General features: G+C 44.7%; 1 protein-coding gene and 1 non-coding gene across 4 annotated transcripts in view; one reads left to right on the top strand and one right to left on the bottom strand.

Moving 5' to 3' along the window:
- MATN2 (matrilin 2) overlaps window positions 1–18,105 on the bottom strand; it is a 178,671-nt gene extending 160,566 nt beyond the window's left edge. For 2 of the 3 annotated variants that reach the window (XM_066379183.1, XM_066379184.1), the window contains exons 1-2: window positions 17,881–17,959; window positions 7,699–7,869 (exon numbers count right to left, since the gene is read on the bottom strand). In XM_066379183.1, the coding sequence (XP_066235280.1) occupies window positions 7,699–7,843 (145 nt within the window). In that variant the 5' untranslated portion in view covers window positions 7,844–7,869; window positions 17,881–17,959. Of the gene's footprint in view, window positions 1–7,698; window positions 7,870–17,880 lie in introns of all 3 variants that reach the window. The other variant, XM_066379185.1, reaches the window with a different exon arrangement.
- A 4,194-nt stretch (window positions 18,106–22,299) lies between these two features.
- On the top strand, window positions 22,300–22,432 carry LOC136401578 (small nucleolar RNA SNORA41). The gene has a single exon (XR_010750603.1). It is a non-coding gene; the product is annotated as a small nucleolar RNA SNORA41 (small nucleolar RNA).
- Window positions 22,433–25,406: the final 2,974 nt, after the last annotated feature.

Genomic DNA, 25,406 nt, shown 5'->3' with positions numbered 1-25,406 from the left:
TCTGCTCTGCTTTACCAAACTCAGTCTCATTCTATTAGCATGAATGGCACTGGGTAGAAGGACGCTGCTCTGGGTCCCTGACCTGAAAGGGCTGATAATAGAGGATGTGGCATTTGACCTGACCCTGGCTGATAACAGGCCTTGGCAAAGGAAAAATATTCCAGGTGGAGGGAAGAGGGCACTGGGAATGCTCAGGGAAGGTGGCAAAAATTCTAACCATGACAAAGAGGCTTCAGGGCAAAGACTAGGGACGGGACCTCAAAGAAGCCAGAAGCTCTGGTGGCTTGTGGGGCAGCTGTGTTAGGCTTGCTTGCTGGTGTACCAGCTGCAAGCACTCTGCTTGATTAGTGCGTGAGCATGTGGCAGAGGTACATGTGCATAATAGCATCCTTGGTTGGCACACCGTGGCTCGTGAGCCACATGTGGCTCTTTGGCCCCTTGAGTGTTTAGCAAAGGCCACCTTATGAGTACCTTAATTAAGTTAATAACAATGTACCTACCTATATAGTTTAAGTTTAAAAAATTTGGCACTCAAAAGAAATTTCAATTGTTGTACTGTTGATATTTGGCTCTGTTGACTTATGAGTTTGCCGACCACTGATCTATATAATAAGGTGACCAATCATCCTCCTTTAGGGAGGACAGTCCTTCTTTTGTAAGTTCCATCCTCCCTCAAAAAGTGTCCTCCTACATATCCTCCTTTTTGATATTGGAAGACTAATCTGTAAATGTCTGTATTCGATTGATGCAGTCGATCTATTGCGTGTGATGTGACGTATTTGTATTTGACATGACGACTCATCAAGGATCAGTACAGTGCAGTGAGACGCAATTATGAGATGCATATGCTCCACATGGGAGACCTTGAGAGAGCGTGCGAAATACTCAGCGCGCAAATGGCTTTGTGTACTTCTTACTGAAACACGACACGCACATATGACATTGTAGACTCACGATTATTTCTTTCTCAGTGAATATGCAATCATAGGTAAGCACAATTCACATTTTATTAATTCATTATCTATTTAATAATTTCCAAATATGTATAATTTTATCTACAAGTATTTTCCCAAAATTAGAGTATTAAAGTGGAAATCTAACCTTAAACAGTATCTATTAATAACGCATTTTGATTAAACAGTTGCTTAAAACAGATGTTTTTAATTAGAAAATGATAAATACACCTGAATATCACTCTATCACTCCAAATTAGTGGTTTTGTTTGAGATTTAGTTTTACTAAATGAGTACTTTCTTCTTACAATTATTATTAAAAATTAATAGGCATGTAAACATAATTACAATATAAAATATTACAAATGTTTTTTATTATGCACTTATATTATAGTGTATTATTGTGGCAATGAATAAAATGTTTCTTTTATTTGCGATATTGTTTTCTTCAATTTATTTTTGTCCTTTTCATTGTAAAAAAAGTTGATCACCTTATATATAAGGCTACGGGTGCTTGTGCTCGAGAGAGATGTGCTTGCAGATGTGTAGATTGCCTGGTTGCCACTGTGAGGGTACATTTTGCCACTTGTGTGCCTGAGAGGCGGTTTCCCTGCCTGTGTGCTAGTCCGCTGTTGTGAGACTGTATTAAAAGGAATGGCCCAACCCTTTCCAGCGCTGCAGTTTTTCTACCATCTGCCGGAACCCAGTGTGACCTGCCTGGCCTTGGCCACCGGCATTACATGGCTTCTGGCATCTGCTTTTCCTCCTTTAATCAGGGTGCTAACTAATGTCAATTAGGGGATTGTTTTAGGAAGTGAAAATTTGTTTTCTAGCAACCAATACTCGAAAATGTTAAATAATTAACAACCTAAGTGGAAACTTCCATTAGCAACAGAGAGCAGGACATTCTTGCGCTTCTCTTGGCCAGCCAACTCCTCCAGTCACATCGCTAACTTAGGAGGCTTCCCTTCCTTATATGAAACACAGTACAATCTTACTGATATTTTGATGCCATGGTTAATAAGAGATGTGTCCAAAAATGGAAATAAGTGCCTCATTAATACACCGTGATATCCCTGGAACAAAACTTGGGGTTGTAAACAGTGAGTTCTCAGATTGTTTTCATTAGCTTTACTTTTAAGTAATAAATTAACCGTTATGTAGAAATTTCACTAAATTCTGTGGCCTCGGGATTAACTGCCACCCCTAACAGCTCTGGATTTTTCCTAGCAACGTGTGTGTATGGGGTTGTTGTGGCAGATGCAGCTTCCATCATCCCTGACCGCACTATGGGGCCAGTCTCCTTTTAATTCTCCACCTCCCGCTTCTCGAATCTACTGCCACATTGCCGCGAAGTGCTCTCTTACAATACAAACGTGAATTCTGCATGGGTGCTATTGATTGGAAGGGGCCTCTATTAGAGGGAAAGGAAAAGATTCCAAGGTTAGTTAGTAGAAATCAAATGAGCTAGGTTAATAAATTTAGAAAAGAGCACACATGTCAACAAAACCTGTAAAAGACAGGCAGAACAGGGAGAGCCAGCCGCCAGAAGTGTAGACAGATGGTTTGTGTACATTCAAGAACTGAGGGAAGTCAAGAATAATACAGTGGGAGTTTGGGCAGGAGGATTCAGGTTTCACAAAGGCTGATATGCCCTCACTGGTTGCCATGGTGACAGCCCCCCCCCCATATGACAGTGATATAATAAAAAGAAAAATCTGCACAAGCATAACAGGTAATACCCGTATTTCCTCATGTATAAGACACACCTTACTTTTGGAGCCTGAAATTTGAAAAATAAATGTATTACATAAAGTTATGGAACTCAAGTTTTATTCATCATAAAATTCATACAACTCCTCATCACTGTCAAAATTCCCATCCATTAGCTTGTCCTTATCTGTGTCTGATGACGATTCACTGTCCTCATATACTGCCTGTTCCTCAGTTCCATCTACGGCATTTGAAATGCCACACTTCTTAAGTGTTGGGCATGCACTTGCAAGCTTTTCATATGACTTTGTTTGCTCTCAGTCCAGAATTAGAAACATCACTCTCAACTTGCAGACTTTGGTTTCTTTTGCCTTACGGAGAAAATGGAAGGAGACCAAGTATGTAGCAATGTTTTTTTTTTCTTTTAAATAGATATTAGCCTCTATTTTATTAATTCCTTGAAAAGACTTTTTTTCACTTATAATTCAATGAAAGTAAAAAATCTACAACAATGAGTGCAAAAACAAATGTGAAAAAGTGGGAAATGCAAGTAAAAGAAATCTACAACCACTATATAAGAGACACCCAGTTTATAGACACCAAATATTTCGGGAAAGGGTGAGTCTTATCCATGGGGAAATGCAGTAATTAGGGGGTGGGGCAGCAGCATGACTTCCAGTTAGCGCCACCTAGAGGGGAGGCTGAGGAAGGCGTTTGGGAGGGGACATACGCCACTGATAAAGGATGGGGGATGGGTGCAGAGGGAAGAACCTGCAGGCTTCCTGGATGCTCTGGGTAAAGCATACCCCATTGCTCCAACTCTACCTGTCAGCGTGGCTACCTACAAAGAATTTGGGCTGGAGACTGTGCTTGTTTGCTCTCCTGGTGGCCTGGGAGTGTAGGGTCTCCCTGGCCTTTGCCAGAGCCCAGGGAGGCAGAGGCTATCCAGAAGGCACAGTGTGCAGAAAGGGAACAAGCAATGATCAACACTGTTGCCTGCTCAAAGTTCGCCAGGACTACCACCCCTGCAGAATGAAGCCCAGACTCTTTGTAGGAACCCCGAAGTCCTAAGTGATCTGATTCCTGGCTCCTCTGGGGTTGTTTCCAGCTCAGATGGCCCACCTTGCAGGCATGGCCTCCCAATGGCATGACCAGGTTCCTCTTCCATGCTTTATCCTCACTTGTCTTCTGCCCATTCACCCTTCAAGACTCTACACTCTCTCAGCCTTCACCAGGAATATTTCACTAAATCAGCCTTTTCAAAGTGTGTCTCAAGGACCTCTAAGGGTCCCTGAGAGCCCTTTAAGGGTCCATGAGGTCAGAACTGTTTTCATAATGGCATTAATGTTTGCTGTTTATACTCTCATTCTCTAATGAGTGTATAAAGTACCAAAAGTTTAATGATGTGGTTTAAGATTCCACATTGCAATTAACCTTTAAGAAACTGCCATTTGTCAAATTTTAGTGTCTATCAAACACAAATATCCGCAATTAGCCTGACCTGTGGTGGTGCACTGGATAGAGCGTTGACTTGGAACACTGAGGTTGCCGGTTCAAAGTCGCTGGTTTGAAATCCCTGGTCAAGGCCTATAGAAGAAGCAACTATCGGTTGATGCCTCCCACTCACCTGCTCCCACCTTCTCTCTTTCCTCTCTCTAAAATCAATAAATAAAATCTTAAACAACAACAACAACAAAAAAGAATATCTACAATTATATGAAAAAAAAAATTGAGGCCCTGGCCAGTTGGCTCAATGGTAGAACATCAAGCCGGCATGTGGAAATCCTGGGTTCGATTTTTGGCCAAGGCACACAGGAGAAACAACCATCTGCTTTTCCATCCTTCCTCCTCTCCTTTCTCTCTATCTCCCTCCCCCTCCTGCAGCCAGGGCTCCATTGGAGCAGGGTTGGCCTGGGCGCTGAGAATGGCCCCATGGCCTCCACCTCAGGCGCTAAAATGGTTCAGGTTGCAACAGAGCAGCGGCCCGGATGGGCAGAACATCGCCCCCTGGTGGGCATGCCGGGTGGATCCTGGTCGCGTGCAAGCGGCAGTTTGTCTCTCTACCTCCCTGCTTCTCACTTCAGAAAAATACAGAAATAAAAAATAGATTGAAATGTTCCTCCTTCTTCTGACTATGTATCTGTGTGGGGTCACATTTTCTTCATGTAGTCCAATGAAAACAACATTTCATGACAGACTGAATCAATGAGACATGAGAATCCAGCTGGCTTCAATTAAGCCAGACATTAAACAGATTTGTAAAAGTGCAGAAAAGTGCTATTCTTCTAATTTTTAAAACTTAGACAATATCATTTTTATACAAATGTCTTATTTCTATTATAGGTTATGTTATGAGTTTATTTTTAATTAATACTTTTTCAAATTCTCTGTTTCTGATCCAGTAAATCTTGATAGATCTAACTCTAACTCACATAAACAAAAGCTCTTTGATATCCTCAATAATTTTTCAGTGTAAAAGAGTCCTGAGACCAAGAAGTTGAAGAACCACTGCCTGATACTAAGCCTATAGCAGGCAGAGTGGACTAGACTCAGCTTTCCTCTACTGTTGTGCACAGATTCTACCAAATTAATGGTTTTTACGTGTCTGGCTCCCCCACCGCATGTGTGCTTCCTGATGGTGGTTGCTCTTCTTAAACCCGTGTCTGGCACAGAGCAGAAACTCCAGATAAAAGAGTAAAGTAAGAGGTAAGCCCCTGTGGGCCCACACCATGGGCTGCCGCCTGAGCAGCCTGCAATCTTTCATGACTCAAGTTGATACTGGAACTCTATCCTAAATTGAGACCGAAAATATAAACACTTCTTAAAAATCAGAAAATTCAAACAAACAAAAAAAATAACTTAAGAAACAATTCTGTTTCTACTCAAACTTTCAAAAACACCCTTGCAATGAGGTAATTAGTAAAATGCATTATGCCTCTGGACATCATAAATACAGCCACAAAAAAAAGGGCAATGTGGCCTGGGCAATGTTCTGAACACAGAGAATAAAAGGATGAGTAAAGCAAACACCCATAAACACAAGAGGCCATATTCTAAGAATGAAGAAAAGGTTGTTCAAACTGAGGGCAAGGACTCCAATGGGTATGGCTCCTTCATCTTTGTTTCCTGTCAAAGTAAGACCAAAAGCAAATTGCTCTTAAGAATCCAGTCCAAGGCTGTGGTGTCTACCATCCAGTTTCATGATTCTCACTCACTCAACCACGGGCCTAAGTCAAGCAGCCCTCCAGCATGTCTGGGAGCAGCCACTTGTCACTCCCTGGAGTGGGGTGATGTGCCATGTTTCATCCTACTCTTTGTCCTTGAAACATTCTCTGGCAAAATAAGAAGCAGGAGGCAATACTAGATGTGGGGTTCATGCTTTTGGCAACAACTTCTATTTGTTATTTCAGAAGACAGGGGCTTCTACTTCAGAGCCTGAGCTTAGGGCCAGGAGGACAGTGAATGCTGCCTACTGGGGAAGGCCCTGGTGTGAGTGTGAGTGTGTGTGTGTGTGTGTGTGTGTGTGTGTGTGTGTGTGTGTGAGAGAGAGAGAGAGAGAGAGAGAGAGAGAGAGAGAGGGAGAGAGGGAGAGAGGGAGAGAGAGAGAGAGAGAGAGAGAAAGGGGGATGAGAGAGAGAAAGAGTGAGATTGATTTTGAGCCAAAAGAAGAAATTTGTTTTTCTGGCTTAACTGTGTGACGGCTCATTCTAACAGCAGACCCATCAGAAACCTGACTGTGCAGTCACTGCTGCTGATTTAGGCATCAGACATTTCCAGTTCTCTTTCTATGTTTATATATGCTTATCATCTTGAAATTTGTTTTTTTTTTTTTTAAAAAAAAAACCTTTAATCAGCTTACTAGGCATTCCTCAGTCCTTTTCTTAGTTGCAGAAATCTTATGTTTACATCAGTATAGAAACAGGGATTCTCAGGAGACTAAAGACTTGGAAGGCCCAGTATCATGGGGCCATTGTTTGGGTTAAGATCAGTAAAGATTGTGACCTTTGAAAACAGGGCTCTTTGGGTCCTTTGGTCCCTGATTGTAATTCTGGATGCTGAGGCTACCAGGCCACCGGGCAGATCTCTCAGTGGCCTTCATAGATTCCAGCAGCTGGCCAACAGCACGTAAACGTAAAACAGTTTCCGAGAATGACTTCATAGAATGGCAGTCATGGTAAAGTTATCATTTGTTGCATACCTGCAATTTACATATATTACCTCATTTCTCCTCGCAAAAAAATATTCCAAGGACAGTATTAACATTCCTATTTTATGAATAAGAAAAATAAACTTCAAAGAGATCACAATGCCTAAGTGTACACATCTGGTAACTACCAGAGGCAGGACTTGAACTCAGGTCAATACTAAAGCCCACTCTCTTCCACTGGCCAACCGTCCTATTACCCCCGCATCCTTAGCTTACCAGAGCTCATATTTGCAACTGGGACAATGTATCTGTATTCTGTGTGTTTTCATGACCTTTTCTTTCTCCCAGAGAAAGAAAAAAACTCACTTGAAGAAAACATGTTCACTGGGTCAGAACCAAGGTCCCCTGTCCTTTTTCTGTCCCTAGTATTTTGACCTAGCTCATGGCCTGGCTCCCTCTGTGACCACTCCCGCCTTCCACAAGCCCCCTGCTCATTTCCCATGTTGCCAAGCGGGGAAGCATCATTAACACAGATTAGCTGGACAAACACCATAAAAAATTCTCATAACACCCTTGTCAAGAGAAGTCCAACAGGGACCTTTTCTGATGGAAAACCTTGGTCTCTTATATTAAAAAAAAAATCATGAGTCTCCAATTAAATGAAAGACTTTGCAATAGAAGAGATTTCATATCATTCTGAAAACCTATGTATGTATACAACCACATCCTTAAGTCAGGATGCGCTAATTGCCAGTGAGACCTTTCTCTCCCAGCACACCCAGGGACAGGGGAGCTTCCACAACGAATGACTCTCCCCTGGCCTGGAAATCCACCCTTAACTGCCCACTTTAACCTGCTTCTGTAGGAAGTACCCCCATCACTCACCCAGGAGGGCTGTCTGGGGGTGGGTCCGAGCGTTTCTTCCTCTGGAGGCGGACCTCAAGCGCGGCCGCTCCCTGGCCTCAGCAGGGAGGAGGAGGGTCAGCTGTCCGAGGATCAGTAGAAAGCAGCCCACCAGCATCTTCTCCATCTTCAAGAAGAGGAAGAGGGGCAAGGCTGTGACAACACAACAGGAGAAGGGGGCAGGGTGAGATGTCTGGATTGCCTTGAAATCGAAGCGCTGCAGTCTGCCGCCCTGCCTTCTCATGTTTCATATGTGCCACTTGTAATTAAAATACTGTTTGTGTGTGTGAGTCTTAAGAACTCAGGGAACCGCCTGACCAGGTGGTGGCGCAGTGGATAGAGCATCAGACTGGGATGCAGAAGACCCAGGTTCGAGGCCCCGAGGTCACCAGCTTGAGCATAGGCTCATCTGGTTTGAGCAAAGCTCACCAGCTTAGACCCAAGGTCGCTTGCTTGAGCAAGGGGTTACTTGGTCTGCTATAGCCCCACGGTCAAGGCACATATGAGAAAGCAATCAATGAACAACTAAGGTGTCGCAACGAAAAACTGATGATTGATGTTTCTCATTTCTCTCCATTCCTGTCTGTCTGTCCCTATCTATCCCTCTCTCTGTCGCTCTCTCTGTCTCTAAAAAAAAAAAAAAAAAAGAACTCAGGTAACCAACTGCAATTGGTACATTCTTTTTTAACAGGGACAGAGAGAGTCAGAGAGAGGGATAGATTGGGACAAACAGGAACGGAGAGAGATGAGAAGCATCAATCATCAGTTTTTTGTTACAACACCTTAGTTGTTCATTGATTGCTTTCTCATATGTGCCTTGACCGTGGGCCTTCAGCAGACGGAGTAACCCCTTGGATCCAAGCTGGTGAGCTTTTTGCTCAAGCCAGATGAGTCCGTGCTCAAGCTGGCGACCTCAGGGTCTCGAACCCAGGTCCTTCTGCATCCCAGTCCGACACTCCATCCACTGCGCCACCGCCTGGTCAGGCATGTACATTCTTGGTTACCCTGAGCAGGTCATTCATAGTTGGAATTTTTCATCATTTTGGTCACTATAAGACTGAATGGCTGCCTGACCAGGTGGTGACGCAGTGGATAGAGCATCAAATTGGGATGCCGAGGACTCAGGTTCGAGACCCCGAGGTCGCCAGCTTGAGTGCGGGCTCATCTGGTTTGAGCAAAAACTCACCAGCTTGGACCCAAGGTCTCTGGCTCAAGCAAGGGGTTACTCAGTCTGCTGAAGGCCCACAGTCAAGGCACATATGAGAAAGCAATCAATGAACAACTAAGGTGTCGCAATGAAAAACTAATGATTGATGCTTCTCATCTCTCTCCATTCCTGTCTGTCTGTCTCTATCTATCCCTCTCTCTGACTCTCTCTCTGTTCCTGTAATAAAAATAAAAAAAAAGACTGAATGGTGAACTTTAGGGGAAAAAATATCTATCCTGAAGTTTCTTCTCAATTAAATTTATTATCAATTATTCATAATTACATTCTGTATCTTGGATTCAAAAAGGAAAAACCACATCAGAGGATTCCAAGTAACAATATTCCTTCAGTCTAATCTAATCATAGTGAATAGCACAAATTAATATGTATAAATTTCTCAAGGAATTCATGTATAAATGACATGAGGTAGGATCACATAGCCAGCCTCCCAGCCTCCCACGCACATCTACCAGGAGGGAGCAGGGTGCGGTGGTGAAGGGCTTAGACTCACACCAGAATTCCTGGCTTTGAATCTTGGCTCTGACACTTTCTCACTGTGTGTGACTTTGGGTGAGCTACTTAAACTTCCCAAGCCTATGGGAATAATAATATGGGCTAATATTAGTTAACAGAGTAAACTATAGCATTCAGAACAGTGCCTGGCGTACATAGGAAGGTGGGGACAATCAAACAAGCTAAGGGCCTAGAGGACAAGAGAAGAATAGGATCCAACCAGATCCTGAGTAAGAAGCTCTCACGTACATAAAGAATTCTAACCCTGAGTTGAGTTTCAGGTCCACAAGGGTGATGGGAATCTCAACTGGAATAACACTGTTTTTATCAAAATAAAGCTGACTTTATCTGTTTTCTGCTTTGGTCCTGAAGAGTAGCTGGTGTGAAGGCTTTGGAGGAAGGATTCTAAGCACAGAAGTGACATTGACATCCGGGTTTTCCCACCATGGCCAGCTCAGTGTATCACACGGATTGAGAAAGGTACAGTATTTGGCTACATGGTAAATGATGTCAAGACTACTCTGCCTGGGGCGAAACCTCACCAAGAAGTCAATATTCTGGGACCGGGTTTAAATTTATCCTTCCATTGTCTATGAATATAATGGATATCATCGCAACTTATTAATCAATATGAATTAAGTGGGGAGGAAGCAATACTTGAGGAATAACTTTTAAGTAAAATCATTCGCATGTAAAATCTTTATTAAGTCCTTATCTTGTTCTGGCAATTTCACTCAACGGACTTCATTTCATTCATCCTTACACCTATCTCGCAGAAATCAGAATTATTATTTCTGCCTTTTAGAGATGAGAAAACTGAGGCTCAGAGAAATTTCATAACTTGACCAAGGTCACACAGCTGAAGTAAGTGACAGAGTAGGGATTCCAACCCAAGGTAAGCAGGCCAATTTGCCAATTCACTGATCAGTAGAAAACTCAATTACCTGCAGGTCAAATCTCCAGAAATTAATTCATGAAAGGCCATAGCTGTGTCGCTTTCAAGAGGTGGAAACAGGGCATGGCTGGGGCAGGGACCATTTCCCAAGCTTAAATAAAAATAAATATACTCAATAATTAAGTGTTCAGCAAATTGCTTTCAGGAATTGCCCTGGAGATGAGCTCAGGCATGTCAACCTTCAAAGTCCAGTTTTTCACACTTGCTGTATTGCGGTAGCTCACTTTTCACTATGCATTACGATTATATTAAAATACCAAATATTTATTTAGGGATTACTATGTGTCAGGCTGAGACATGGGTTTTAAATGTATTAAGTCATTTAATTCTCACAGTAACTCGATGAAGTTAAGTAACTCGAACAAGGTTAGGTAATAAAGGACCAGGGAAAGAGACAGAAATCTCTCCCAGTTAAGGCTATGAGCAGGGACCAGTCCAATTAACAAACAGCTTACTTTGTTCCAAAAGGAGAGCCGTAGTTATCTGTAATGAGCCAACATGCTCTGCAGCTTCACCCCTTTATTGGCTACATACGGTATCATTTTCAGAAAAAACAAATACCATTTCATGTGGTATGGCTTTGTATGTCATTGTTTTATTACAATTGTCATAAGTAAGCATAAAAGGTAATGTACATTAATTGATTTAGTATGAAAAGATTAACAATGTATTCTTTATATTAATTGGCCTGATTGCATAATGATAATACTAATAATAACAAAACAACAGGTAGCTAATGCTTAGTGAGCACTTACTACGTGCCAGGCAGTGATTACGTGCTTTAGTTATATGGACTGTGTTTATTATCCCCAGTTGAAGATGAGGAAACTGAGGCACAGGGAGGTTAAGTAACCTGCTCAGGGTTAGACAGCGAAAAATGTTTACTTTTGTTTATTTTATTGTTTTAATCTTTTGAAAAGATTATTTTCTAAAATTTATCCTTCAGTTATAGCTGACAAACAATATTATATTAGTTTTGGGTGTACATAGTTGTGTTTATTTTTAACTCCATACTCTTTACCTCTCCTCAGTGTTTTTTGGTTAATTTTATTGTATGTAAGTTACACTTCAAAAAAGATATTTAAAAGAAGCTAAAGGAGCCTGGCTTGTGGTGGCATAGTGGGTGGAGCATCGATCTGGAATACTGAGATGCCAGTTCAAAATCCTGGGCTTGCCCTGTCGAGGCACATATGATAAAAAGCAATGAACAACTAAAGTGAAGCAACTATGAGTTGATACTTCTCGCTCCCACCCTCTTCTCTCTCTGTGAATTCAATAAATAAAATCTTTCAAACACAAATAAAAGAAACTAAAGAAATGGGGACAAGGATATTACATACATGCCAACATAAAACCAGTATAATAATACTAATATCAAACAAGATAGATTTTTTAAATGCAATTTCAGTGAAATAAGAATAAGTCAGTACATGTAGCCCCTATTAATGATTGTTTCTCAGTTCGCAATTACAGCTGGTAGCATTTGAAGAACAGGAAACAATTCCAATTGGAAAACAGAATGATATTCAAAAAACTGTTCTTTTCATCTACAGGCATGTGAGAAGAATTGTTGTGCTGAAAAATAGAGGTCAGGTCAATCTTAACAGATCCCATAAAAAGCATTTGAGAGCATGGGAGAAATATTTTTTAAAAATACAACAGCTTTGACTTTTGTTTTAGCAATTTTTCTCTTCTCCCTATGATAGTAAGTCTTTTTATTTAGCTTTACCATGGGATAGGGGAAAAGAGAGAGAAGGAAATTGTTCTGACCCTCTTAGCTATGGGTTCTTCTAGGCATCACTGTTCCAAATAAATGGACAGACAGGTCGAGTCCCACCAGAAGCAACACTCTGTGCTGTGGGCCTCAAGAGAAGAGATCTGGGTCTGATTGAACACGCAGTATGGCTTCAGTTAAGTGACTTAACTCTCTGGGTTTTAGTCAACCGTAAAATGAGAGATGTAGCCTGGATGCAGTGTTTCCCAACCAAAACCAGATCACAGGCCAGTACAATGCTGTTATCCTGAGAAAGGCTGGGCATGACATCCTGCAAGGTGATAAATCCTGTCTCTGGACAAGAAGACAAAGAGGGGAAAACACTAATATCTTTAAGGGCCAGGCAATGATGTAGGGTTTGATATATTTTCATCTCATTTGGTCCCTAAAATCACTCTGTGAGGTGAATGAGTTCCCAAATTTCTGGATGGAACACTGAAATTCACAGATAAAGGGACAGCCTCCAAGGCCTCAGAGCTAGTTCAGTGACAAAGCCAAGATTCAATCCTGCCATCTTTCAGACAGTCTGCCTACTTGTTAAGAAAGAGATTTTGGATCACTTTCCCCCAATTCTGAAAGTTCTTAGACATCAGATCCAATAGCTCTGTCCTTCAGAGGCCGCTCCAACAGTTTACAAGCAGGCAGCCAGCCACCCTGCTTGCTCCCAGAGCCACAGTCCTTGCTGCAGCCGTCTCAGAGGCCACCCCTGCCTGACTCCCACCTAACACCAGAGTCTCCATCTCGGCGTGGTCCACAGATGGAAACCCCACTAACACCGGCACCTCACAGCCCTGTTTTTCAGGTGGCTCTAAGGGATAAGTGATAGACTGCTGTTCACCTTGATGTTGACCTGACTCAGTCTGTCTGCGACTTTCCCCCAGAAGTAAAGGCCCGCTGATCAGCTCAGGCTTTCAAGAGACAAAGTCATCTTCTTCCACTCAAGTCCTTTGACTGTTAAGGTAACAGTCATCTGCTCAGCCACCCAGACAGGAAGCTTGGAGCCAGTTTCCGTACCTTCCTCACATCAGCATCACAGTCACGAGTGGGCAAACCCTGGCTTTCACCCTCTGCATGGCTGCCCCCTCCAGCCCTCCTGACTGTTCCTACCCTGCAGCAATGCTCCACCCTCCATTTCTCTCCCAGATTCTTCTAGGACTGCTCTTCCTGCCTTGGGTCATTCACCAACTGGTCCTGTTTCTTCTCTGGAATCCACCTATGGCCTTACTGCCTAACGTTAATGCTCAAGGCCCTCCATGACTGACCAGTGCCCACCTCACCAGCCATGGGAGTCCCCCATCTACTCCTGACCCCTCCACCAGAGCCTGAAGAACTCAGATTCTTGCATAGCTGGGAGCCTTCGACCCATGCTGGTCTCTTGGCCTGGAAGGTCTACTTTCTACATTAATCAATATTGTCTTTATTCCTCAAGGCTCAGTTTATGTTACCCACTCTCTAAAATGTTTTCCAATTTTACCATCGAGCACTGACATCCTACACACCCGACAATGGGTTTTCTTATTTGCTCTAGCACTTGGCTTCTTTTTCTTGCTACTATATCTGTCTTCCTGCCTAGAGTCTAGGCCCTAGACTGTGAGCTGCTCCTTGGGACCACACCTTGTCATGTCTATATCCTTCACATGCTGGGTGCTGAATTTTACAAATAAATTTTTAGAACAGATAAAGGTTGAATGAAAGATCAATAAATGTGGAATCAAACTGGCCCTGATTCTGTACCAGAATACTGCCAAGACCAAGCCCAGGTCTTCTTCTATATATTGTATTTGCCTGCATTATTGGCGCTCCAGTGGTTATCTCCTACAACAGGAGGATACTTGCTTTTTCCTTCCTGCTGGCTGGAATGAGGGCATCCTGGCTAGAGACCCAGCCATCATTCTGAACCCTGAGGCACCACAGCAGTGGAAGCCATGCAGCATGGTAAAAGCAATGACGCACAGGATTGTGGGTCCCTGATCTCACTCTTGTTTGAAATCACTGCTTTCAGACTTCTAGAACACAAAACAGAAAAAACTTCCTTCTTGAAACCACTGTCACATACATTTTCATTGAAATTGAACAAAATCCTAATTACTAGACTATTTCTAAGTTTGTCCTATTGAATCCATTTGACACAGCACTGAATTTAATCCTCCCAACACAATAATATCATGTTTTTCATGTCCCTGCTCAAAAACCGTCAGTGACTTCCACATAACATTCAGATAGAAATCTAGATTCCTTAGCTTATCAGTCAAAGCCTGATAAGCTGGCTCTGTTGCAATGCTAACCTCAACAACTCTCTCCCAACCTAACACACACACACACACACACACACACACACACACACACACACGCATGCACGCACGCACCATTAACTCTCAATTGCAGCCCAGTAGCTCCATACAATGTCCCTTACTCTTTGCTGGTTGAATTGGGTTACGACAACTGAGACAATGGGTAGCTGAATATGTTACCTTATGTGGCAAAAGGGACTTTGCAGCTATGATTAAGTTAAGGATATTGAGATGGAGAAATTAGCCTGGGTTCTCCAAGCGGGTCCAATATAATCACAAGGGTCTTTATAAGAGGAAGAAGAAGGGTCTAGGAAGAAGAGAAATGGGGAGAAAGAGGAAGAAGAGAAGGAAAGGAGAAGGGTGAAAGGGAGAAGAATATGGAAATTGGAAGTTGCTAGTTTTGAAGATGGAAGAAGAGACTAGGGACCAAGAAACACAGGTAATTTTTAGAAGCCAGAAAGGGCTTCTAAAAAGAAAGAATAGGTTTTTCCCTAGAGCCTCCAGAAGGAACAAAGCCATGCTGACAACTTGATTTTAGTCCAGCGAGACCTTTTTCAGATTTCTGATCTCCAGAAATTTGTGCTGTTTGTAAGCACTAAGTTTGTGGTAATTTGTTAGCCAAAGGAAACTAATACAATAACCCAAAATATCAACGTGAGATTCCAATGACGAGCCACACTCTGCAACAGTCGAGACAAGGTCCCTGATGGTACTCTTAGAAGAACTTCCCCAAAATGCTAGCTGGTCCACCTGCTCAGCCACTGACTTTACATGAAGATATTCTGATAAAAACTTCAGTTCCAACCAGCTCACTCTGAGCATTATTATATCCATTATTACACCAGTGGGTTCATTTCCATGATCTCATTTAACCCTTACAACAATCCTTTGATATAAATATATCATGCACATTTGATGGATGATATATAACTGAGGCTCAGCTAACTGTATGTAGAGCTAATAAATACTGAGCACTTACTCTTAGCCAGGCACTAAACACTTCATGTCTGTTAACTAATTTAATTCTTCCAACAATCATACTCCCCACTTACAGATGAGAAAACTGAGGCATGGAGAGCTTAAGTAACTTTTCAAAATCTTTCCAGGCAGTGACTGTAGGGCTGAGACTGGAACCCAGGTCCCTCAGTGCTGAGATCGGCGTGCTGTGAGTTGGACCCTCACTGGCTCTCCTCACGGCCATCATCATTACCACCTATTCTGGACCACAGCCGAGGCCTCTGGGATGGAACCCAGCCCTGCCTTTCTCTCTGAGTCCCTTTCCGGGCACTGCTGGATAAAGCAGTGGTGGCTGTCTCCCGAGCACAGGGCAGGGTCCAAAAGTGATCTCACGGCTGGACCTCCAAGTGGCAACAGTGCTGACATCTCTCAACTTGGCACGTTGGCCCTCCTATTCCCCCTGAGCCTCCTGGGTTATTCCCACATGCGCAGTAAACAGGGGAGCCCTCCTGAGCTTCCCTAAGAATAGAGAGTCCCAGGTAAGGGCTCTCTGGACGGCACATGTGCTATAAATCAAGTCCCAGGGAAAGCAGTAAGGGACTTCCTCACCCACCTGACTGGCCTTAAACTCACCTGCTCACCCTGGGGTTCTCTCGTGTCCTCTCTCACCACCTGTCCAGCTTCACACTCAACACCTTTTGAAGGTCAGCACTCACACCCATCACACCCTCTCGGCCAGCTTGTCCTGAGACCTGAGCCTGTGTCTGTTCCTTTCTCATCCCCACCCTGGCCTCCCCCCATGCCTTCTCTTAGGCACCGGTCAGAGCTGTTTCTAAACGAACAGTGGGGTTTCTTTCTAGAACCTTCAACAAATTTCTTATTCTGTCTCTATCTTTCAAGGAGCAATCATCTAGTTCCTTTTCTTCAAATCTTGGGCCTCACTGCTAACAGAAATACAGGGGTTGTTTTTTTTTTTACTGGTAGGAGCTTCAGGTATGACAACCATCTGAGGTAGTAGTCTCTGCGATGGCACCCGTTGGCCTGGGAGTGGACTCTAGAAGCAAGGAACTTTGCATCCCTCATTTGTAGAAAAGAGAGGCCTGGCAACTTGGGAGCCTAAGACTGAATTCTACTAACACGGATAAAAATATAAACAAATAGGCAGATAGAAGGTGAAGAGGCACAGGTCTCTGCTTTTTCAACACAGGATTGAGTCTAACTGACCCAGCTTCAGAGGCTGAGAGGAAACCTTCCAGACCATAAGCCCGTCGTGGTATCTGGACATGGCTTTATGAGTCTGCCACCTGGAAAGCAGGCAGGGAGAACTGTGCAACAGGGGACTCCTAAGTGGAAAACTCCAGTTACATACACAGCGATTATCTGCCACCCTCATGCATCCTGGGCTGGGAAGGAGGTGACTGCTCAAATGAATGCCTTGCTTTTTATGGAAAGACAGGTGATGGAACTCACCACCTAACTTTAAGATGCACTTGGGACTGTTCTAAGGACTTTAATAATCCTCACAGCCCTGTGGGTATTATTCCATTAAACAGACGGGGAACTGAAGGATAAAGTAGTTGAGTAACTCCGAAGTTACTAACCTAGGCAACCTTGGCAGGCCAACCTCAGAGTGCCTGCTCTTGACCACAGCCCCTTGCGGCTTCTTGGTTGTCTCCTGGCTGCCCCACACCTGGCAGGCCGATTAAATGCACTTAGTGCAGATGCATCCTGACTCTTCGACTTACAACAGGTGGAAACTAGGTCAACTGGGTTTGTTTAAGGTGGGAGAACGTTTTCCTGTGGAGCTACCCTTGTGGGCTTCCAGTCCTAGAGACCTCACGGAGAGTCTCCATTTTTCTGTCCTCTCCCCAAACTGTCCTTGGGGTTTCTAGCAGCTACCATAAAATACCCTCCCCTTTCTCTCCTTCTCCACAGTGTAGGGAAGTTGGAGCTTAAACTGCCATAGTGAACCAAAGAACAAAATCCAGACAACACAGGCAGTCAAAATACCAGGAGGTTCGGCAACCACTGGGTTTGTCCGCTCAACAAGTCTCCCTTTCCTCGGTCCTTGGAGACTAGGTCTGGATGCCCCCGCGGCGGGGCACAGCGCCCCCAGGGGGCACCGCGAAGTGGCCGCGGTACGGTGCGCTATGCGCAAGGAGCGCGCCCAGCTCGCCCCGCGGGGTGGCTTGACTTCTCTCGGCCAGGGGTCCGGGCAGCGCGGCCCTCTCTGTCGCTCCCTGCCTGGAGGGGACAAAAAGATGGGCCCAGCAGCTGGAAGGGCCACTTGGCGCTCTGGGCCGCGCGGAGCTGCAGGGGTCGGGGGGAGGAGGTAGGGGTAGCAGTAGCAGCGCCCGCGGGCGTGGGACAGCCCAAGCTTTCCCTGTCTGTCTGTCTGTCGGTCCGTCTGTTTGCGTCCAAGGGAAGCGGGGCCGTGCGAATCCCGGGGAAAGCGCGCCCTGCTCACCTGCAGCCGCCGCCGCCGGAGCCTGGGAAGAGAGACAGGGACGCAGCCACCTACCTGGGTCTTCCCCGTGGGCCTCCTCGCCGCGTGGAGAGCCGCGGCCGTCCTTGGGGACCGCTCGTGGGAGCAGAGCAAGAAGCCCGCGCCGCTGCCGCTGTCTCCTCTTTGGCCGCTTCCTCCAAGTCCCATCCCCAAGCGCTCCCCTTGCTCGCTGGCCGCCTGAGAGGCTCCGGGCCAGCGCGGGCGGGCGGCGGGGGAGGCGGCGCCGCGGCGGGCGGAAGGAGGGGGTGTCCTCTTTGGGGATGGGGAACGAGCGGAGAGGGAGCGGCCGCAAGTGCGGCCCCACCCTGCAGGCTGGGCACCCTGGCCGTACGCCCTGCCTGCTGCCACCTGGCTCCAGCTGGAGCCCGTCTGCAAGCCCAGGCGGGAATGGGACTCCGGGGGTCCCGAGCTGCAGGCTCAGAACTACAGGGATCTTTGGTGGCTTGTTGGATTGGTGTGGAAAGGAGGAGAGCATCTCCAGGGGAAAGGGACTCATGGCGGGGGTCCTATATCTTGAACTTGGCATCATGATTGGCAGGAGGCATCCATCAATGACATTGGCAAAGACAAAAATGATGTGAATTGGGATAATTAGTGACAAGCACCAGGAGCTAGCTGTCTTGGCAGTGCCGAGAACAACCCCACCAGTGCAAGTCATATTATCAGCGTCCACTAGCCAGGGGGACCAGGCCCAGGAATAAGGGGATTAAGGATGCCAGGTTGGCAAGGAAACAAAGTTCCTACCCTAGAGGAGTAGAAAAAGTCTAGTTCAGACAAGACTTTTGAAATTATAGGCGGAGGTATTTGCAGTTTTGTAAAATGGGAGAACATGACCCTAGAGGTCCCCGTGGAACTTGGGAGCAATATGGAAGATAGAATTGGCCAGTGGCAGGGAAAGGGCCTGGCATGCCCCTCGACGAGCTCTCCCTGCTGCTGGTCAGCTGTAGTGACTGCGCTCTGCACAAGGGCCCAGGACATTGCTTAATAATGGCTCCAAATTCTATCCCCAAACCAAGAACCCCACGCACACGTTTCAGGTTTTAACAAGGTATGGGAGAGAAGCTGTGGAACTGAGTTAAAGAGTGACTGATGTGCCAGAGTCTGATCATTTAAATATTTTTTGTTGTTGTCTCTCCTAACCATCAGTCCTATTTGATGATAGTTGGTTTCTGGTATGTGAAAAAACACCATGTATAAAATCACTTCTTCAGAAAAGCTCCAGGGGATAATTAAAATTACAGCCGTAAAGCAAGGGGTTAACGTACTCAAACCTTCAAGTACCATAATGCCACGAAAGAATCTTGGACTCCTGTTCCCTTACCCTGCACCTTAGGTCCACTGGACACTCTTGGCTGCTTGCACAGATTAGAAATAGTTTCTTTGTCTTTCTTTGGGAGGAGGTAGGTAGAAGTCAGAAAGCAGAGGAAAGTCTTCAGGAAATGTTTGGTCTCTGAAGTCTTGGATCCCACAGATGAAAATTCTTCCTGAGTCTGGGCCAGTGAAAATCCCCTAGGGGCTGGGGAAGTTGAGTTACAGTTTATGGAAACTTAAATTTAAAATGTGTTGCCTTATTCCAAGACACCAGTACAATCCAGTAATTTACCAGGAAGACAATAGCAATTCTGAAATCCTTTCAAATTTTAAGGAATTGTCATTTGTGACTGATTCCAGTGACTGGTGTATGCCAATTAAAAGGGGCGTTTTCCCCCAGAGAGTTCTATCAAAATTCTCCAGAATAGGAAATCTCTGTGTGAAGGACTCCTGGAGCCAAGTCAAATAGGTCAATGAGTTGTTCTACCTCGTAAAATAATCTTCAGGTATGCCAGAAAGAAAACGAAGCAAAGTGAGCTCAATGTCTTAAAATATCAAGTCAGAGAAAACCATGCTTTAATTTCCCAGTTATCTTCAGAGTGAATGCAAGTTAATAATAATAAAGGATGCTGGGAACGTAAAAATTTGCCTTTTCTGCCAGAGGCCCTGCTACCAGCTTAGTGTAGAGACTTTTATTAAGACATGTGGGGTTAAGATTTTTAGTTCTTATGTGGGCACTCAAGCAGGCAGACAAGAATTAGGGTGTGAGGTATCTGAGAATTCAAGAGTTAGTTGGAATGGACAAACTGTTTAAATGCACCTTGATAGCTCTACTGTGTTCAACTCTCTGTTTTCTATTTCTGCATAGGGTCTATTGTGGAGTAAGGGTCTGGTGGGGGTGGGAGGATCATTTGATCCCGGCCTCACACTCATAAATAGCCTCAAATATAGACTTTTGATATACGCATTCATTTGTTCCTTGTAAACAATAGAACTTTTTGTTGTATTTTGCTTCCTATAAGGTAGATTGAAATGAGACTATCAAACAGTAAATGGACCAGAGTATAAGGAAATCAAAGAGCAGACAAGTCAGCTCACAGAATCATAACCTAAAAGAAATCTTGTATGGAAAGAGTGAGGAGGAATGTAAAATTTCAATGTCACCTCACTTGCACTGTTTTTCTAGGTGACTGATGATGAGTTCCATGTACACTGTTTGAGCTCCTCCCCCTCTCACTTAAGTGGGAGAGCAGGATGTCTTACCTGAAAGAGGAAACATCTTCCCTTTGGGCCAGATGCCAATTGGTTGGCCCTGGAGATACGGAGTTAAGAGGAGAGCATTGCAAGACAGTGGCTGAGTTTCCACTGCAGTGAGGTATTCTCCTACCTAGGGCACTGCTCCTGCTGGTTGCCACATCAACATGGACAGCTGCTTCCATGTCCAGAGGGCCCTCTTGAGGACAGGCTGGCTGATGGCAACATTGTTTTAGGTGAAATAATTTCTAAACAAACATCATGCCACCATGGAAAGATAGGAACAAAATGATCAGGAAAAACTATAGCAAGTCAAAATTTTGGCTGGCAAAACAATAAAATTTTTTAAAAGACACAAATGTTAATAGTGATCTTGAACTTGGACCATTTGCTCCTGAGGACATGGATCAGGCCTTCTGTTTATTTACAGATATTGCCCTATACCATGCTGTGGAAGGGACTGGGCTGTTGTGGTTTTAACCTGGAGTTCAGAGCTTTGTAGTGTTTGTGGAACAGGTTCATAGGTTACCTGTTAAGAATGAGATAACAGAGCCTGACCTGGCAGTGGTGCAGTGGATAGAGCATCAGACTGGGATGTGGAGGACCCAAGTTCAAAACCCCGAGGTTGCTGGCTTGAGCACGGGCTCATCTGATTTGAGCAAGGCTCACCAGCTTGAGCCCAAAGTCGCTGGCTTGAGCAAGGGGTCACTCAGTCTGCTGTAGCCCCTTGGTCGAGGCACATATGAGAAAGCAATCACTGAACAACTAAGGTGCAGCAACAAAGAATTGATGTTTCTCATCTCTCTCCCTTCCTGTTATCTTTTCCTATCTGTCCCTCTCTCTGTCTCTGTCACACAAAAAAAAAGAAAAAGAAGAAGAAGAATGAGATAACAAATGGAGTGGTGAGCCTTAAGGCATGGGCAAGAATGACTAGAGATATATGATGTGTTTTCTTGGATATTGATAAGACTAAAACCCCACCTGTCTCCCTAGAGCAGGCGTCCCCAAACTACAGCCCGCGGGCCGCAAGCAGCCCCCTGAGGCCATTTATCCAGCCCCTGCCACACTTCAGGAAGGGGCACCTCTTTCATTGGTGGTCAGTGAGAGAAGCACTGTATGTGGCGGCCCTCCAATGTCTGAGGGACAGTGAACTGGCCCCCTGTGTAAAAAGTTTGGGGACCCCTGCTGAGAGACTAGTTCCCATTTTTGAATGGGATGTATCAAAACCTGTGATGTATCAAAGTATCAGTCAGTTTCACAGATTGCTGCTTCTTTCATCCCCAAACCTAGGAATTAGCACAAAAGCGGCCAGTTGTTAGAAGCCAATAGCCTCATGTCCGTGACTCTTAACTCTTTTCTTGCCATGCCATTCACGAATCTATGTCTGCACTGGTTGCCTGGTATTAAGTCAGACTGCAAGGCACTTGGGCAATGAGTGTATTTCTGTCCTATAAAACCCTCCAGCACACTGGCAGAGTTCAGTAAGTGGCAACTGAAGAAAAACAAAAATATAAGGACTTCTCCATATTCTCTCTTGCTGAAGAAAATAACTGGGACACGGTTATTACCTGGCTCCAAGAGAAGGGAAAACACCACAGATGGTCCAGTGGAAAGAAAAAAGCGACAAACTGCTGAGAGCCACAGTAAATCATACAATGGAGAAAACTAAGATGTAGTACAATAAAGTGAGCAATTTCACAAGAATTGACAAAGCAGTTTCCAAGTATGGAAAGTGCCATAACATTACTACTACGTGAACAAAAAGACGTTGAGAAGAGGATGCAATAACCAAAGTTTCAAAGAATCGAAAGTTCCTTCCACAGCTACTGGTCTGCAGCTGTTCTGATGGTGGCAGTTGTGGCATGCCTCTGTGGGAAAGAAATTGTTACATGGTTAAAGACCTCTTTCTTAGCAAAATGGAAAGTAGGCATATATGTGACAAACACAAGGTGAAAAAAGAAAAGAAAAGAAAAGTTCCTTTAGAGCAAGAAAGTTTCTTTCTAAGACAGCTCAGCATTCCTGGCCATGCCTAGTGAGAGGGCACTGGCTAGCACTGCTTCATCTTGCTCGCTAGCCTTTACGTGTGGGACAGAATAGGATGTTAGAACAATTTTTAAAAATTAATTACGGCTGACTCTTGAGCAACATTGGTTTGACCTGCATGTACACCACTTACATGTGGAATTTTTTTCAAAAAACATACAGCCAGTCCCTCCAAATCCCTGGATTTCACTTCTGCAAATTCAGTTAACCACGGATCAAAAACACTAACAGTACTTTCAATCCATGGTCAGGAATCCACAGATGTGGAGGAATGACTGTATGCATAGTTCTATGCCATTTTATATAAAGGACTGGAGCTTCTGTGGATTTTGTTATCCACTGGAGCGGGGCGGGGGTGAGGGATGCCCTGGAGCCAATCACCGATGAATCCCAAGGGACGACTGTAATATAAGTTTTAGGGCAGTCAAAAGTTTTATGCAACACAACTGAACTACAGATCAACTATCATTCAAAATGGCCTAAAATCTAGCTGAACAGAAGTCCTACAATTAGGGATTTAAAGAAGAAGCCACATCTAGACTGGAAGAAAGGGAGGAGATGCAGAACGGACTGATCCCACACCCATGTGTGGCTGTTTAAAATCAGGAGGGATAGCTTGGCTGTGGTGGTAACCCCGAGGAGCAAGGGGGTTCTAGCTTCACACCAGGCCCCCCAGCCCAGGGTTCCAGTGCCAGGAAGAGACGTCCCCATAACTTCTGGCTGTGAAAACCAGCAGGAACTGTGGTTGAGTGAGGTGGAGAGCTGCTGGAGTCCCAGGCATTCCTCTTAAAGGGCTCAGGCACAGACTTACTCAGACTCACTCCCCCTGACTTCCAGCGCTGGGGCAGCAGCTCAAAAAGGCACCACGGACATATGGGGAGTAACTGAAGCATCTGGAACCAAGTGAGAGCAGGAGGGACAGCTTTCTCCCAGACAGAAGTGCTGGCAGAGTCCATGGTTCCTTTACTGAGCTCTCCCCTCTAAAGCCAGCAGGAGGTCATCATTTCTGAGTCTCCATCAATCTGGCTCACACTGTTCTTCCCAACCTGGTGATGCCCTGAGACCCCACCCACCCAACTTGTGGGCCCACCCAAGCCGTTTCCTGTGGCCTTTCCATTTGAATGGCCTGTCTTAGCTTATGCTTCAGACTTTCCTAAAATCTCTCAAATAAGCAGCATATGGCCTCAGCATGCCCCATACCAATTGGTCAGTGGCCCCAGGCTGGGCACTAGTGGCAGTTGGCCTTGATTCTCAGCTTCATCTCTCCTGGGCACTTCCAAACCCAGCACAAATAGCAACCATCTGCATATTTCTTTGTAGCTTATGCTGGGTGACCTTGGGAAGACATAGGTGGTGGCTGTCCTTGGCCTGCACCTCCTAGGAGGCCCCAGAGCCAGCACCCAACCACCTGCACAAGTGACACACATTCAAGGGGTGGACTCAGTGGGCACCAAAGCCCTCCTGAAGTAAGTCTACTCCATGGGGAGAGCCCTTGCACAGCTGATCCTCAGTGGTCAACAGCAGTTCTTTTAGCCGATTGGCTTGGGGTAAAGCCTTCTCACTGATGTCCCAATAGCAATCAAGTCTTAACTACAACAGGAAGGTGTATGCAACCTACATTGAGTTTGCACCTGGAGTGCCCAGCTCTGGTGAATGAGGAAGTTGTTTCACTGAACCTTACAGTACACCTATTATATTAGGCCACTCTATCAAGCCCAGGAGACATAGCAGCTCTGACTAAAATATAGAAACAAACACAGGTCCCTGCCAGTGGCTCAGTGGAAAGAGCATCAGCCCAACATGTGGACATCCCAGGTTTGATCCCGGGTCAGGGCACATATGGGAAGCGACCATCTGCTTCTCTTCCCTTCCCTTTCTTCCTTCTCTCTCTCTTTTCCTCTCTCAGCCAATGACTCGATTGGTTCGAGCACCAGCCTCAGGTGCTGAAAACAGCGCAGTTGGTCTGAGCCTTGACCGTAGGTGCTGAGGATAGCTTGGTTGATTCAAGCATTGGCCCCAGATGGGGGATGCCAGGTGAATCGCAGTCAGGATGCATGTGGTAATCTGTCTATCTCCCTTCCTCTCGAAAGAAAGAAAGAAAGAAAGAAAGAAAGAAAGAAAGAAAGAAAGAAAGAAAGAAGGAAGGAAGGAAGGAAGGAAGGAAGGAAGGAAGGAAGGAAGGAAGGAAGGAAGGAAGGAAGGAAGGAAGGAAGGAAGGAAGGAAAGAAGGAAAAAAAGAAAGAAGGAAAGAAGGAAAGAAAGAGAAAATGAAAGAAGGAAGGGAGGGAGGGAGGGAAAGACAAAATGAGGAGACAAAGAACAGACCCCAAATAAAAGAAGAGAACAAAACTCCAGAAAATAGACTAAACAAAATGAAGTAAAGCAATCTACTAGATGCAGAGTTCAAAACACTAGTTATAAGGATGCTCAATGAATTTAGGAGAAGGGTAGATAAACCTAGAGAGACTTCCACATAAAAAAGAACATAGAAACCATAAAAAAGAACCAGTCAAAATTAAGGACATAGGAACTGAATGAAAAATAAATTACAGGGAATCAACAGTACAGTAGATGAAAATCAAAACAGCAATTTGAAATACAAGAAAGCAAAAAACACCCAATCAGAATAACAAAAAAAGGAAAAAGAATTCCCCCAAATGAAGACAGTGTAAGGAGCCTCTGGGACAACTTCAAGTGTACCAACATTTGCATCACAGAGTTGCCAGAAGAAGAAGAAAAAGAGCAAGAAATCAAAAACCTATTTGAAAAAAATAACAATGAAAAATTTCCCTAACCTGGTGAAAGAAATAGACATACAAGTCCAGGAATCATAGACAGTTTCAAACAAGATGAAAACAAAGAGGCCCACACCAAGACAC

This window comes from Saccopteryx leptura, chromosome 3, assembly GCF_036850995.1.
Source record: "Saccopteryx leptura isolate mSacLep1 chromosome 3, mSacLep1_pri_phased_curated, whole genome shotgun sequence".
Taxonomy (NCBI): Eukaryota; Metazoa; Chordata; class Mammalia; order Chiroptera; family Emballonuridae; genus Saccopteryx; species Saccopteryx leptura.
The sequence above is the reverse complement of the archived record's forward strand: the minus strand, read 5'-3'. Positions and strand labels throughout refer to the sequence as shown.